Source organism: Rhinoraja longicauda, chromosome 34 (assembly GCF_053455715.1).
Source record: "Rhinoraja longicauda isolate Sanriku21f chromosome 34, sRhiLon1.1, whole genome shotgun sequence".
NCBI classification, from domain to species: Eukaryota; Metazoa; Chordata; class Chondrichthyes; order Rajiformes; family Arhynchobatidae; genus Rhinoraja; species Rhinoraja longicauda.
Window position 1 is genome coordinate 11,762,887 of NC_135986.1, and position 16,306 is coordinate 11,779,192.

Consider the following 16,306-nt stretch of genomic DNA (forward strand, 5'->3'; position numbering starts at 1 on the left):
TTTACATTTTGCCCAGCCAATTAACCTACATACCTGTACGTCTTTGGAGTGTGGGAGGAAACCGAAGATCTCGGAGAAAACCCACGCAGGTCACGGGGAGAACGTACAAACTCTGTACAGACGGCTCCCGTAGTCAGGATGGAACCTGAGTCTCCGGCGCTGCATTCGCTGTAAGGCAGCAACACTACCGCTGCGCCACCGTGCTGCCAGCATTCAAGTCCAAATGCCCCAGAATCCCCCACCTCGCGGCTCTGTAAACAGCGACCACACGCAGAACCAACCTGTGTGCAAAGTCAGACTCCGAGCCCTTCTCAGAGTCCTGGTCAGAGACGCTGCCCGCATCCCACTGGCTCGGCCGCAGGAGGGTGGATGTGAGCATCGGGGTGGTCAGCTTCTGGCCCACCTGCGAGCTGTCTCCACTGTGCATCCACGACCCGTCCACACTCGCATCAGACACTGCAAGGCAAAGTTAGAGAAGCTTAAAACACAGGGTACAGTCAAAACAAAATGCAAAAAACAATAATAATAAATCCCAGCTAGACACAAAACAAAACGCTGGAGTAACTCAGCGGGTCAGGCAGTATCTCGGGAGAGAAGGAATGGGTGGCGTTTCGGGTTGAGACCCTTCTATAGACTGATATCAGGGGAGGGGGCAGGACAAAGATAGAATGCAGTAAATCCCACTACCCCCCCCCATCTTCCCTGTGGCTACCAAACCGTACAACCCCCCCCCCCTCGGTCGTGGGGGAGACTGAGACTGACCCCTCCCCCCCCCCATAGTCTATACATCGTTTATTATTTGTCATTCTTTTTATCGATCCGATTTCTCCCTGGGATGGCGGGACTTTCATATGAAGAAAGACTGGATAGACTGGGCTTGTACTCGCTGGAATTTAGAAGACTGAGGGGGGATCTTATAGAAACATATAAAATTCTTAAGGGGTTGGAGAGGCTAGATGCGGGAAGATTGTTCCCGATGTTGGGGGAGTCCAGAACCAGGGGTCACAGCTTAAGGATAAGGGGGAAGTCTTTTAGGACCGAGATGAGAAAACATTTCTTCACACAGAGAGTGGTGAGTCTGTGGAATTCTCTGCCACAGAAGGTAGTTGAGGCCAGTTCATTGGTTATATTGATGAGGGAGTTAGATGTGGCCCTTTTTGCTAAAGGGATCAGGGGGTATGGAGAGAAGGCAGGTACAGGCTACTGAGCTGGATGATCAGCCATGATCATATTGAATGGCGGTGCAGGCTCGAAGAGCCGAATGGCCTACTCCTGCACCTATTTTCTATGTTTCTGTCTATGTTTCTATGTTTATTTGGCAAAATGAAAAACGCAGAAATCATGCAAAAAGTGGGGAAAATTGTTTTTAAAAACGCGGAAATCTGCGGAAACACAGAAAATCCACATGCCTGATGGAGAGAGAGAGAGAGGGAAAGCAAGGGTTACTTGAAGTTAGAGAAGTCAATGTTCATACCGCTGGGGTGTAAGCTGCCCAAGCAAAATATGAGGTGCTGTTCCTCCAATTTGCGCTGGGCCTCACTCTGACAATGGAGGAGGCCCAGGACAGGAATGTCAGTGTGGGAACGAGAGGGGGAGTTAAAGTGTTGAGCAACTGACAGACCTGATAGGTTTAGGCGGACTGAAAGGTGTACAGCGAAACAATGGCTGAACATACATTGGGTGTGTGGCAGCATGAAAAACAAGGGTAAAGAATCAACCAGAGTCATTGATTCAGTGCCGTCCTCCAGACGCATGGAGTCACCTCTCACGGGAAAAATTGTGTCTGAAATTTAATTTAACGGGTTCCGCAGGGGTCGGTGCTGGGGCCGCTACTCTTCACGTTGTATATTAATGATTGGGACGAGGGGATTGAAGGCTTTGTGGCCAAGTTGGCGGATGATACGAAAATAGGTGGAAGGGCAGGTAGTGTAGAAAAAGCAGGGACTCTACAGATGGACTTGGACAGGTTGGGAGAGTGGGCAGAGAAGTGGCAGATGGAACACAGTGTAGCAAACTGTGGAGTCACGCATTTTGGTAGAAGGAAGACTATTTTCTAAATGGGGAGAGAATCCAGAAATCAGAGGTGCAAAGGGACTTGGGAGTGCTGGTGCAGGAGTCCCAAAAAGTTAATCTGCAAGTCGAATCGGTAGTAAAGAAAGCAAACACAATGCTAGCATTTATTTATCTCAAGAGGGCATGTGTACAAAAACAGGAATGCAATGCTGAGGCTCTAAGGCGTTGGTAAGGCCGCATTTGGAATATTGTGAGCAATTTTGGGCCCCATATCTGAGGAAGGATGTGCTGGCTCTGGAGAGGGTCCAGAAGAGGTTTACAAGAACAATCCCAGGAATGAGTGGGTTAACCTACGATGAGCGTTTGTCGGCACTGGGCCTGTACTCGCTGGAGTTCAGAAGAATGAGGGGGGACCTCATTGAAACGTACTGAATAGTGAAAGGCTTGGATAGAGTGGATGTGGAGAGGATGATTTTATTAGTGGGAGAGTCTAGGGCTAGAGGTCACAGCCTCAGAATTAAAGGACGTTCTTTTAGGAAGGAGACGAGGAGAAATTTATTTCGTCAGAGGGTGGTGAATCTGTGGAATTCTTTGCCATAGAAGGCTGTGGAGGCCAAGTTAGTGGATATATTTAATGCAGAGATAGAGATTCTTGATTAGTACAGGTGTCAGAGGTTATGGGGAGAAGTCAGGAGAGAATGGGGAAAGATAGATCAGCCATGATTGAATGGCGGAGTGGACTTGATGGGCCGAATGGCCTAATTCTACTCTGATCACTTATGGCCATAAAAAATAGCAGGAAATACTGGAAGAAATCTGCAGATTAGTGGACACAAGACCTTTCATCAGAACAAGTTAGAAATCTATCACTTTTCCAATAGTAGTGAAGGTCAGCAAACAAAAAGGGACATTTACAACAAGAAGGGGAATAAGAAAGACTGCATTAAAATTAGCAACGCAGGAGCTAGAGATGCTGGTTCACAAAAAAGGGCAGAGTGCTGGAGTAACTCAGTGGGTCAGGAAGCATATCCAGAGAACATGGATAGGTGAAGTTTCGGGTCGGGACCCTTCTTGAGACTGATTAGGTCGGCAGTGGTGGGGATGAGCAGGGAGGAAGGACAAAGCCTGACAAGTGATAGGTGGATACAGGTGAGGGGAGTTTGCGATGGGCAGACGGTTGGACAAAGGCCAGAGACGAAAAGACAAAACGTGCGAGAGACGGATAGAAGGGGTGAGAATTGTGAAGCCAGGAAAAGGAAAACAAAAAAAATCTGTGGAGGACCTGTATTTCTAGCATTACCTTTTAAAATCCATTTCAACCTCCACAGCAATCTAGATCTGGAATGAACTAAACATCAGGCCAAGAACACACACAGACTGCACTGATGAAGGGCCGGACCCGAAACGTCACCCATCCCTTCTCTCCAGAGATGCTGCCTGACCAGCTGAGTCACTCCAGCATTTTGTGCCTACCTTCGATTTAAACCAGCGTCTGCAGTTTTCCTAAAGTAAACGTGCAGGTATAGCAGGCAGTAAATAAAGCTAATGGCATGTTGGCATTCACGACAAGAGGAGTTGAGTACAGGAGCAAAGAGGTCCTTCTGCAGTTGTACAGGGCCCTGGTGAGATACACCAAAGGTATTGTGCGCAGTTTTAGTCTCCAAATTTGAGGAAGGCCATTCTTGCTATTGAGGGAGTGCAGCGTAGGTTCACGAGGGTCATCCCCAGGATGGTGGGACTGTCGTATGTTGAAAGAATGGAGCGACTGGGCTTGTATACGCTGGAATTTAGAAGGATGAGAGGGAATTTTATTGAAACATAAAATTAAGGGATTGGACACGCTAGAGGCAGGAAACATGTTCCCAATGTTGGGGGAGTCCAGAACCAGGGGGCACAGTTTAAGAATAAGGGGTAGGCCATTTAGAACGGAGATGAGGAAAAACTTTTTCATCCAGAGAGTTGTGAATCTGGAATTCTCTCCCTCAGAAGGCAGTGGAGGCCGATTCTCTTGATGCTTTCAAGGGTTCGTTAGATAGAGCTCTTAACGATAGCGGAGTCTAGGAATATGGGGAGAAGGCAGGAACGGGGTACTGATTGTGGATGATCAGCCATGATCACAGTGAATGGCGGTGCTAGCTCGAAGGGCCGATTGGCCTCCTCCTGCACCTGTTGTCACCAGCTAGAATGAAGTCTTGACCTCCCATCTACCTCACTGGAATTCTATGAACTACCTTTAATCAGACTTTATCTTGCACTAAATGTTGTGCCCTTTATCCTTTATTTGTTCACTGCAGATGGCTTGATTGTAATCATGTAGTCTTTTCTTTGACTGGATAGCACGCAACAATAGACAATATGTGCAGGAGGAGGCCATTCGGCCCTTCGAGCCAGCATCGCCATTCAATGTGATCATGGCTGATCATTCTCAATCAGTACCCCGTTCCTGCCTTCTCCCCATACCCCCTGACTCCGCTATCCTTAAGAGCTCTATCTAGCTCTCTCTTGAATGCATTCAGAGAATTGGCCTCCACTGCCTTCTGAGGCAGAGAATTCCACAGATTCACAACTCTCTCACTGAAAAGTTTTTCCTCGTCTCAGTTCTAAATGGCCTACCCCTTATTCTTAAACTGTGGCCCCTTGTTCTGGACTCCCCCAACATTGGGAACATGTTTCCTGCCTCTAACGTGTCCAACCTCTTAATAATCTTATACGTTTCGATAAGATCTCCTCTCATCCTTCTAAATTCCAGTGTATACAAGCCTAGTCGTTCCAGTCTTTCAACATACGACAGTCCCGCATTCCGGGAATTAACCTAGTAAACCTATGCTGCACACCTTCAATAGCAAAAGTATTGTGGAGTATTGCAAGCAATTTTCCAGCCATATCCGAGGAAGGATGTGCTGGGGTCGAGTAGGTTTATGAGAATGATCCCAGGAATGAGTGGGTTAACACATGATGAGCGTTTGTCGGCACTGGGCCTGTACTCGCTGGAGTTTAGATGGATGAGGGGGGACCTCATTGAAACCTACTGCACAGTGAAAGGCTTGGATAGTGGATACAGAGAGGATGTTTCCACTAGTGGGAGAGTCTAAGAGCAGAGGACATTGCGTTAAAATAAAAGGACGTACCTTTAGAAAGGAGAGAAGGCGGAATTTTTTTAGTCAGAGGATGGTGAATCTGTGGAATTCATTGCCACAGACTGCAATGGAGACCAAGTCAGTGGATATTTTTACGGCAGAGATAGACAAATTCTTGATCAGTACGGGTGTCAGGGGTTAAGGGGAGAAGACAGGAGAATGGGGTTGAGGGGGGAAGATAGATCAGACATGATTGAGTGGAGGTGTAGACTTGATGGGCCGAATGGCCTAATTCTACTCCAATAACTTATGAACCATTAACCCCACCTTCTCTCAACGTTCCCATCGCCGACTAGCAGCTAATTTCAACAACATGATCATTCTATTCCAGTTACTCCCACCAGTCCTGAAACCGGAGGTGGAAGCAAGGAACTGCAGGTGCAGGTTTACAAAAAAATACAAACTGCTCACAAGTTACAGGTGTAGAATTAGGCCATTCGGCCCATAGTGTCCACTTCGCCGTTCAATCACGGCCGATTGCATCCGGATCCCATTTTCCTGCCTTCTCCCAATAACCCTCGACACCCGTGCTGGAGGGACTCAGCGGCGAGCTTTTCACGGCACCCCGTGACAATAATCAACTGAACCGCGGTCACCATTACTCCCCGAAGCCCCAAGTCGGTACGCGGTGACCCGTGAGCGCCCGCCATCCTCCTCCCCCGTACCTTCCAGTCGCCTCCTCTTGGTCGATGCTGCTGGCACTCCCTTGGCGCGATGGCTGCCCGGCTTGGCGCTGATCATGGACATGGTGTCATCGTCCCCTCGCACCAGCAGCGACCTGCGGTACGATGCCAGCGGCAGCCATTCGTCGGGGGCGGCGCCGAGAGGGGCGGGGTAGTTCTTGTCCAGATAGGCGAGCCTGCAAGAACCAGGGCAAATGCAGCAGCGGCTCCTTCTCACGCCAACGCCCCACTCCGAACACTCCGCAACGCTAACTGCAAAGGCCAGGTCGGCCCAACCGCGCGCAGCCTCACGGTCGCCTGCGGGAGGCACTCCCGGCAACACTAAGGTGGACGGGCAAGATGGACGCCTGTCACCCCTGGATCTGGGCTCCCCCCCACCTCACCAACATCAGGAACATCTTAGCTGCATCTAGCCTGTCCAAACCCTGAAGAATTTCATATTTTTCTATAAGATCCCCTCGAACCCTTCTCAATTCCAGTGAATATAAGCCCGGTCGATCTATTCTTTCATCCTATGTCAGTCCCGCCATCCCGGGAATTAACCTGGTGAGCCTACGCCGCGCTCCCTCAATGGCAAGAATGTCCTTCCTCAAACTAGGAGGCCAAAACCGCACACAACACTCCAGGACGGAGCCAGAGACGAGGAACGTGGCCGGTCGGGGTGGAGAGCGAACTGTGGTCTGGCCTACTGCACCCTCACGATGGAAGGGCGAGGAGAGGGACCTGGTGTCCAAGGAAAGAGGTGGCCAGAAGGCCGCAACAGCCTGGGACTTGCCTGGGACATACCAACTACAGCGTGGACTTGGAAAACGGCGCCAAAACACGCTGCCTCTCACATGCGGGCTCGGCAGGCCATTTCTGCTCACTTGCTGATCGGGGGTATGCCAATACTCTACTGGACTGTTTGTAAGATTGAGAATTTCTCTGCGTTAGTACTTTGCACATGTGACAATAAAAGCACCATGGGTTATAGGGAGAAGGCAGGAGAATGGGGTTGAGAGGGGACGGTAGATCAGCCGTGACTGAATGGCAGTGTGGACTTGATGGGCCGATTAGCCCTAATTCTGTTCCTAGAACGTATGAACCATAGACAATAGGTGCAGGAGGAGGCCATTCGGCCCTTCGAGCCAGCACCGCCATTCAATGTGATCATGGCTGATCATTCTCAATCAGTACCCCGTTCCTGCCTTCTCCCCATACACCCTGACTCCACTATCCTTAAGAGCTCTATCTAGCTCTCTCGTGAATGCATTCAGAGAATTGGCCTCCACTGCCTTCTGAGGCAGAGAATTCCACAGATTCACAACTCTCTGACTGAAAAAGTTTTTCCTCATCTCAGTTCTAAATGGCCCACCCCTTATTCTTAAACTGTGGCCCCTTGTTCTGGACTCCCCCAACATTGGGAACATGTTTCCTGCCTCTAACGTGTCCAACCCCTTAATAATCTTCTACGTTTCGATAAGATCTCCTCTCATCCTTCTAAATTCCAGTGTATACAAGCCTGGTCGCTCCAGTCTTTCAACATATGACAGTCCCGCCATTCCGGGAATTAACATAGTAAACCTACGCTGCACGCCCTCAATAGCAAGAATATCCGTCCTCAAATTTGGAGACCAATACAGCACACAGTACTCCAGGTGCGGTCTCACTAGGGCCCTGTACAACTGCAGAAGGGCCTCTTTGCTCCTATACTCAACTCCTCTTGTTATGAAGGCCAACATTCCATTGGCTTTCTTCACTGCCTGCTGTACCTGCATGCTTCCTTTCAGTGACTGATGCACTGGGACACCCAGATCTTGTTGTATGTCCCCCGTTCCTAACTAGGCCGAATATCCTAATTCTGTTCCTGGAACTAATGAACCATTGAAGGAGTCCAAAAGGCTCCTTTGCTACCCTAACCTCCCATGTGGCCATTTCGCCGCGGATATTTCACCGTCCGGCGCGCCCTGAAATAGGCCACGGAATTTTCTCTGCTCGGCGGGGGCTTCAATGTCGGGAGCCCCGACCGCCCCGACTTGCAGCGGGGCTTGGGTCGGCCCGTTGCGGACATTTCACCGTCCGGCGCAGCCTGGAACATGGCAACGACAGCAGCCTGACCGCAGGAGAAGACGGCAGGGGAAGAGAAAAGACATTCTGGCCTTCCATCACAGTGAGGAGGGGACTGGAGGAGACTCACTGTGATGGATGTTTCTTTTTGGGGGGTTTTGTGTTGGTTGGGGTTGTGTAATTTGCTTATTTTATTGCTCTTATTGTTGGACTGTGGGTGACGAAATTTCGTCCAAAAAACTTGTTTTTTGGATGACAAATAAAGATATCTTGAATCTCTTGAATCTTGAATCTTCAGGGAGCTATGAAGTTGTCCCCCAATGTTCTTCTGTACAGCAACGCTTCGAAAGTCCCTGCCGTTCACTGGAAATATCTGGTCAGTATTGGACGATCCAAATTTTATTTCCTCACACTTGTCAGGAATTAAACTCCATCTGCCACTGCTCCATCCAACCTTCCAGCTGATCTGTGTCCTGCAGCAATCGTCCCAGTAACCCACAACTCAAGAACGAGTAAATCAACCTATGATTAGCGTTTGTCAGCACCGGGCCCGTCCTCACTGGAGTTTAGAATAATGAGTGGGAACCTCGTTACAACGTTCAGAATAGTGAAAGGCTTGGATACAGTGGATGTAGAAAGGATGGGTTTTTTAAGGCAGACTTTTTTAGCGGGACTGACATGTGAAAGAATGGATTGACTGGGCTCGTATTTACTGGAATTTAGAAGGATGAGAGGGGATCTTACAGAAACATATAAAATTCTTAAGGGATTGGACGGGCAAGATGCAGGAAAAAAGTTCCTGATGTTGGGGGAATCCAGAACCAGGGGCCACAGTTTAAGAATAAGGGGTAGGTCATTTAGGACCGTGATGAGGAAAAGCCTTTTCACCCAGAGAGTTGTGAATCTGTGGAATTCTCTGCCACAGAAGGCAGTGGAGGCCAATTCACTGGATGTATTCAAGAGAGTGTTGGATTTAGCTCTTAGGGCTAACGGAATCAAGGGATATGGGGGAAAAAGCAGGAACAGGGTACTGATTCTGGATGATCAGCCATGATCATATTGAATGGTGGTATTTATTCACAAAATTCTGGAGTAACTCAGCAGGTCAGGCAGCATCTCAGGAGAAGGAATGGGTGACGTTTCGGGTCGAGACCCTTCTTCAGACCCATTCCTTCTCTCCTGAGATGCTGCCTGACCTGCTGAGTTACTCCAGCATTTTGTGAATAAATACCTTTGATTTGTACCAGCATCTGCAGTTATTTTCTTATATTGAATGGCGGTGCTGGCCTGAAGGGCCGAATGGCCTACTCCTGCACTGACTTTCTGTGTTTGGTGGGCTGTTTCTGCGCTGCATCTCTAAACTACATATGCCCGCAGCGTGCTCTCACTCACACAGCCTTCTTGTCCTGTCGCAAGAGCTTGCATGAGAATTCACTCAGAACATCGAGGAACGGCAGGTTTGGCGGGGAGGAGTCGAATCCACGGTGCCGCTGGAAGGCAAACTTCATTCCTTCCCTGTAGGAGAAGAGCAAGATCGCAATTAACGGATGAAAAGCCAGCACTCCAGGCACAGTCATCAGACTCGAGATAACAATGCACTTCACCCAAGTGCACAGAGCATTAGACAGATTAATCAAAAATAAACAGGGGCAACAAGGTGGCGCAGCGGTAGAGTTGCTGCCTTGCAGTGCCGGAGGCCCGGCTTCGATCCTGACCACGGGTGCTGGCTCGAAGGGCCGAATGGCCTCCTCCTGCACCTATTGTCTATTGCTGTCTGTACGGAGTTTGTACGTTCTCCTTTGTGACCTGCGTGGGTTTTCTCCAGGAGCTCCGGTTTCCTCCCACACTCCGAAGACGTGCAGGTTTGTTGGTTAATTGACTTTGGTAAAATTGTAAATGGCCCCTGGTGTGTAGAATAGTGCTGGTGTACGGTGATCGCTGGTCGGCACAGACTTTTTTTTAAAAAGAGATACAGCGCAGAAACAGGCCCTTCGGCCCACCGAGTCCGCGCCGCCCATTGATCCCCGCACACGAACACTATCCTACACACACTAGGGACAATTTTTACATTTACCCAGTCAATTAACCTACAAACCTGCACGTGTTTGGAGTGTGGGAGGAAACCGAAGATCTCGGAGAAAACCCACGCAGGTCACGGGGAGAACGTACAAACTCCATACAGACGGCGCCCATAGTTGGGATGGAACCCGGGTCTCCGGCGCTGCATTCACTGTAAGGCAGCAACTCTACCGCTGCGCCACCGTGCCGCCAGACTTGGTGGCCCGAAGGACATGTTTCCACGGGCTGTCTCTCTATAGTCTAAAACAGGCTTAAAATGAGGGATTAATGCAGAATAACCACAAAGATGTTGGATGAATGCTCTGACTGATGCACTTCCTTTTTACATTCAATGGTCTGACACTCAGCATATTCCATCAGGATGAAGTGTTTCCAGTTGGGATGAAGCTGAACAATTATCTCGGAGGTTATCCTGCACCCAGGAATTGCTCGGACTGTTCCTGAACCTGGACGCTACAGTTTACAGGCTCCTACACCGTCTTCCTGACCACAGGAGTGAAATGAGAGTGTGGCAGGTGGCCTGACCTCTTCTGTTGTGCATCTGTGTGTGGAGTTTGCATCTTCTCCCCGTGACCGCATGGGTTTCCTCCGACTACTCTGGTCTCCTCCCACGTGCGGGTTTGTAGGTTAATCGTCCCTCTGTGAAATTGCCCCTGGTGTGTCAGGGAGTGGATGGGAAAATGGGATAATATAGAACTAGTGTGAACGTGTGATCGGTTGCTTGGGGTTAGGTTTATTATTATTAACCTGATAACCAGGATTGAAGAAGGGGTCACAGTTTAAGGATAAGGGGGAAGTCTTTTAGGACCGAGATGAGAAAGTTTTTTTTCCACACAGAGTGGTGAATCTGTGGAATTCTCTGCCACAGAAGGTAGATATGCCGCGGGATGTTTCTCTGCTGGGCGGGGGCTTCAATGTCGGGAGCCACGACCGCCCCGACGTGCAGCAACAGCGGCAGCAGCGTGTTCGTCCGCCCCCGGATCGGACTTATCATCGGCGGAGCCGGCCGTTTTCGGAGGCTGCGGGAGCGGCTGCGACGCGACGCGCCTTGGGCTTGGCCCGCTGTGGACCGTCCGGTGCGGCCTGCAACCACAACAACCTGACTGCGGGCGAGGACGGCAGGAGAAGGGAAAAGACATTGTGGCCTTCCATCACAGTGAGGAGAGGACTGGAGGAGACTCACTGTGATGGATGTTTCTTTGATGGATGTTTCTTTTTTTGTGTGTTTTTGGGGTTGGGTAATTTTAATGCCTATTTAATGCTTTTATTGTTGGACTGTGTTTTGGGGGTTTTGGGGTTGTGTAATTTGAATGCATATTTAATGCTTTTATTGTTGGACTGTGGGTGACCGAATTTCGTCCAATATTGGATGACAAATAAAGCTATCTATCTATCTATCTATCTAGTTGAGGCCAGTTCATTGGCTATATTTAAGAGGGAGTTAGATGTGGCCCTTGTGGCGAAAGGGATCAGGGGGTATGGAGAGAAGGCAGGTACGGGATACTGAGTTGGATGATCAGCCATGATCATATTGAATGGCGGTGCAGGCTCGAAGGGCCGAATGGCCTACTCCTGCACCTAGTTTCTATAACAGTGCATTACAGTGGAAATCTTCGTTTCCCAGCTATCCAAACAGATCAGATATACCTTACTGTTTCCAATCAAGTCAAACTCAAGTACAATAGACAGAGAAAAGAGGAACTTACAGAGTGCAGAATGTAGTTCTCAGCATTGTAGCACATCAGTTCCTTTGATTCTATCCCTTACTCCCAATTCCTCCGTCTACGCCGCATCTGTGCCCAGGATGAGGTTTTCCACACCAGGGCATCGGAGATGTCCTCATTCTTTAGGGATCGGGAGTTCCCCTCTTCCATTATAGATGAGGCTCTCACTAGGGTCTCTTCTACATCCCGCAGCTCCGCTCTTGCTCCCCCTCCCCCCACTCGCAACAAGGACACGGTCCCCCTAGTCCTCACCTTCCACCCCATCAGCCGTCACATACAGCGTATAATCCTCCAACATGTTCGTCACCTCCAACGTGACCCCACTACTGACCACATCTTCCCATCTCCACCCCTCCGAAACTCCATGGCCAACTTGTCCCTTTCCACCCAAACCACCCCCTCCCCGGGCACTTTCCCCTGCAACCGCAGGAGATGCAACACCTGTCCCTTTACCTCCCCCCTCGACTCCATCCAAGGACCCAAACAGTCTTTCCAGGTGAGGCAGAGGTTCACCTGCACCTCCTCCAATCTCATCTACTGTGTCCGCTGTTCCTGGTGTCAACTTCTCTACATCGGCGAGACCAAGTGCAGGCTCGGCGATTGTTTTGCTGAACACCTCCGCTCAGTCCGCCTTAACCTACCTGATCTCCCGGTGGCTCAGCACTTCAACTCCCCCTCCCACTCCCTCCTCGACCTCCTCCATTGTCAGAGTGAGGCCCAGTGCAAATTGGAGGAACAGCACCCCATATTTCGTTTGGGCAGTTTACACCCCAGCGGTATGAGCATTGACTTCTCTAACTTCAGATAGTCCCTGCTCTCTCTCTCTTTCCCCTTCTCCTTCCCAGTTCTCCCACTAGTCTTACTGTCTCCAACTACATCCTATCTTTGCCACGCCCCCTCCCATGACATCAGTCTGAAGAAGGGTCTCGACCCGAAACGTCACCCATTCCTTCTCTCCAGAGTTGCTGCCTGACCCGCTGAGTTACTCCTGCATTTTGTGTCTATCTTTGATTTAAACCAGCATAGAAACATAGAAAATAGGTGCAGGAGTAGGCCATTCGGCCCTTCGAGCCTGCACCACCATTCAATATGATCATGGCTGATCATCCAGCTCAGTAACCTGTACCTGCTTTCTCTCCATACCCCCTGATCCCTTTAGCCACAAGGGCCAAATGTAACTCCCTCTTAAATATATCATATCATATCATATCATATATATACAGCCGGAAACAGGCCTTTTCGGCCCTCCAAGTCCGTGCCGCCCAGTGATCCCCGTTCATTAACACTATCCTACACCCACTAGGGACAATTTTTTACATTTACCCAGCCAATTAACCTACATACCTGTACGTCTTTGGAGTGTGGGAGGAAACCGAAGATCTCGGAGAAAACCCACGCAGGTCACGGGGAGAACGTACAAACTCCTTACAGTGCAGCACCCGTAGTCAGGATCGAACCTGAGTCTCCGGCGCTGCATTCGCTGTAAAGCAGCAACTCTACCGCTGCGCTATGAACTGGCCTCAACTACCTTCTGTGGCAGAGAATTCCACAGACCCACCACTCTCTGTGTGAAGAAATGTTTTCTCATCTCGGTCCTAAAAGACTTCCCCCCAGGGCCGTCTTAACGCATGGGCCTGATGGGCACTTGCCCGGGGGCCCCACGAGCATAGGGGCCCCATGCTGATCTGTGTATGTTAAGTGACTTGCAATAAATAAATACTACTTTAAAAATGTAGGTTCAATAAGTGCTTTTTCCGCAACATTTTCGGTCACTAAGTGCTTCTCACAGCGATCTGTAAGTGCTTTTCGCAACAATGTAGCACCCTAAGTCCATCGCTAAGTGCTTTTCGCCTGCACGTAAGGGGGGTGGGGGAGAGTAACGGTAGGGGCCCCAGTACACTGCTTTGCCCGGGGGCCCATAATGCTGTAAAAACGGCCCTGCTTCCCCCTTATCCTTAAGCTGTGACCCCCTGGTTCTGGACTCCCCCAACATCGGGAACAATCTTCCCGCATCTAGCCTCTCCAACCCCTTAAGAATTTTATATGTTTCTATAAGATCCCCCCTCAGTCTTCTAAATTCCAGCGAGTACAAGCCTAGTCTATCCAGTCTTTCTTCATATGCAAGTCCCGACATCCCAGGGTGAACCTTCTCTGTACTCCCTCTAAGGCAAGAACGTATTTCCTCAGATTAGGAGACCAAAACTGCACACAATACTCCAGGTGCGGTCTCACCAAGGCCCTGTACAACTGCAGCAGAACCTCCCTGCTCCTAAACTCAAATCCTCTTGCTATGAATGCCAACATACCATTCACTTTCTTCACTGCCTGCTGCACCCGCATGCTTGCTTTCAATGACTGGTGCACCATGACACCCAGGTCACGTTGCATCTCCCCCTCTCCTAATCGATCACCATTCAGGTAATACTCTGCTTTCCTGTTCTTGCCGCCAAAGTGGATAACCTCACATTTATCCACATTATATTGCATCTGCCATGCATTTGCCCACTCGCCCAATCTATCCAAGTCGCTCTGCAGCCTCCTAGCATCCTCCTCGCAGCTAACACTGCCACCCAGCTTCGTGTCATCCGCAAACTTAGAGATGTTGCATTCAATTCCCTCGTCCAAATCATTAATATACACTGTAAATAACTGGGGTCCCAGCACTGAGCCTTGCGGTACCCCACTAGTCACTGCCTGCCATTCCGAAAAGGACCCGTTTATTCCTACTCTTTGCTTCCTGTCCGCCAACCAATTTTCTATCCACCTCAACACTGAACCCTCAATACCGTGTGCTTTAAGTTTGTACCCCAATCTCCTATGTGGGACCTTGTCGAAGGCCTTCTGAAAGTCCAGAAAGTCCAGATACAACACATCGACTGGTTCTCCCTTATCCACTCTACTAGTTACATCCTCGCATCTGCAGTTCTTTCCTGCTAAAGATCTATTGACAAATTCCAATGTCTGTAATGGGGTAGAGGTGAATTGCACAGTACCCTAGCTTATGGAAGCCCGATAACAGAGGGGAAAAAGCTGTTCCAAGTCTGGTGGTACTTGCTTTCAAGATTCTGTACCTTCTGCCTGATGGGAGACGAGTGAAGGAGGAATGACTGGGCCGGGAGATGTCTTTGATTATGTTGGCTGTTGTGTGATGGACTGGGCTACATTTACAAATCTCTACAATTTCTTCTGCATTGACTTCAGTATCAAAGAGGCTATTTCCATGGTCTATCTCCAAGACTTTTGGACTTGAGATACAGCGCAGAAACAGGCCATTCGGCCCACTGAGACCGCACCGACCAGCAGTCAAAGTACACAGACAGTGTCCTAACACACTAGGGGCTACTTACCATTTTGTAACGAAGCCAATTAACGTACAAACCTGCCTTTGGAATGTGGGTGGAGACCAGAGCACCCAGAGGAAACTCACGTGGTCACAGGAAGAATGTGCCCCCGTGGTCAGGATGCAACCTGGGTTTCTGGTGCTGTGAGGCAGCAACTCGTTCCTCTGTGCCGCCCGGCTGGAGACAGGGCGGGAGTGGGGGTGCGAGGAGATGAGGGAGATGCGGGTGAGCGGTTAATGTGCGGGGAAATGGAACGCATGGGCGATGGAGATAGACTTGGGTGTGAGGGAGATAGGATGGACGATAGACAATAGGTGCAGGAGGAGGCCATTCGGCCCTTTGAGCCAGCACCGCCATTCAATGTGATCATGGCTGATCATTCCCAATCAGTACCCCGTTCCTGCCTTCTCCCCATACCCCCTGACTCCGCTATCCTTAAGAGCTCTATCTAGCTCTCTCTTGAATGCATTCAGAGAATTGGCCTCCACTGCCTTCTGAGGCAGAGAATTCCACAGATTCAAAACTCTCTGACTGAAAAAGTTTTTCCTCATCTCAGTTCTAAATGGCCCTTATTCTTAAACTGTGGCCCCTTGTCCTGGACTCCCCCAACATTGGGAACATGTTTCCTGCCTCTAACGTGTCCAACCCCTTAATAATCTTATTCATTTCGATAAGATCTCCTCTCATCCTTCTAAATTCCAGTGTATACAAGCCTAGTCGCTGCAGTCTTTCAACACATGACAGTCCCGCCATTCCGGGAATTAATAATAATAATAATAATATTAATTTATTGTCATTGCAACGAGTACAACGAAATTAAAAAATAGCCAATCCTGACGGTGCGTACAAACATATATGCAATAAATGCAAAAACAAATAAATACAATTATATTAAGTACAAGATTTTTTAACGGTGTTGCCTAGTGCAAAGGTAGTGTTCAGTTCTCGTATGGCCCTGGGGTAAAAACTGTTCTTAAGTCTGTTTGTTCGGGATTTGATCGACCTGAAACGTCGACCAGAGGGCAGATGAACAAACAGAGGGTGGCCGGGGTGGGATGGATCTTTTATTATTTTGCCTGCTCTACTGAGGCAGCGTAGGCTGAACAGGTGCTCCAGGGAGGGCAGTGAGCAGCCGATGATCTTCTGGGCCGTCGTGATGACCCTCTGAAGGGCCTTCCTGTCCTTTTCTGAGCAGCTGGCATACCATGTGGTTATACAGTATGCCAGCACACTCTCGATGGAGCAGCGATGGGACATCATGAGCTTCTCCTGCAGGTTGGTTT

At 49.4% G+C, this 16,306-nt stretch overlaps 1 protein-coding gene across 1 annotated transcript in view; it reads right to left on the reverse strand.

The window, feature by feature from the left end:
* stag3 (STAG3 cohesin complex component) overlaps nt 1-16,306 on the reverse strand; it is a 127,847-nt gene that overhangs the window by 17,572 nt on the left and 93,969 nt on the right. Inside the window, exons 30-32 of the mRNA XM_078428188.1 lie at nt 9,272-9,394; nt 5,816-6,009; nt 282-456 (exon numbers count right to left, since the gene is read on the reverse strand). Of these exons, the coding sequence (XP_078284314.1) occupies nt 282-456; nt 5,816-6,009; nt 9,272-9,394 (492 nt within the window). The remainder of the gene's footprint in view (nt 1-281; nt 457-5,815; nt 6,010-9,271; nt 9,395-16,306) is intronic.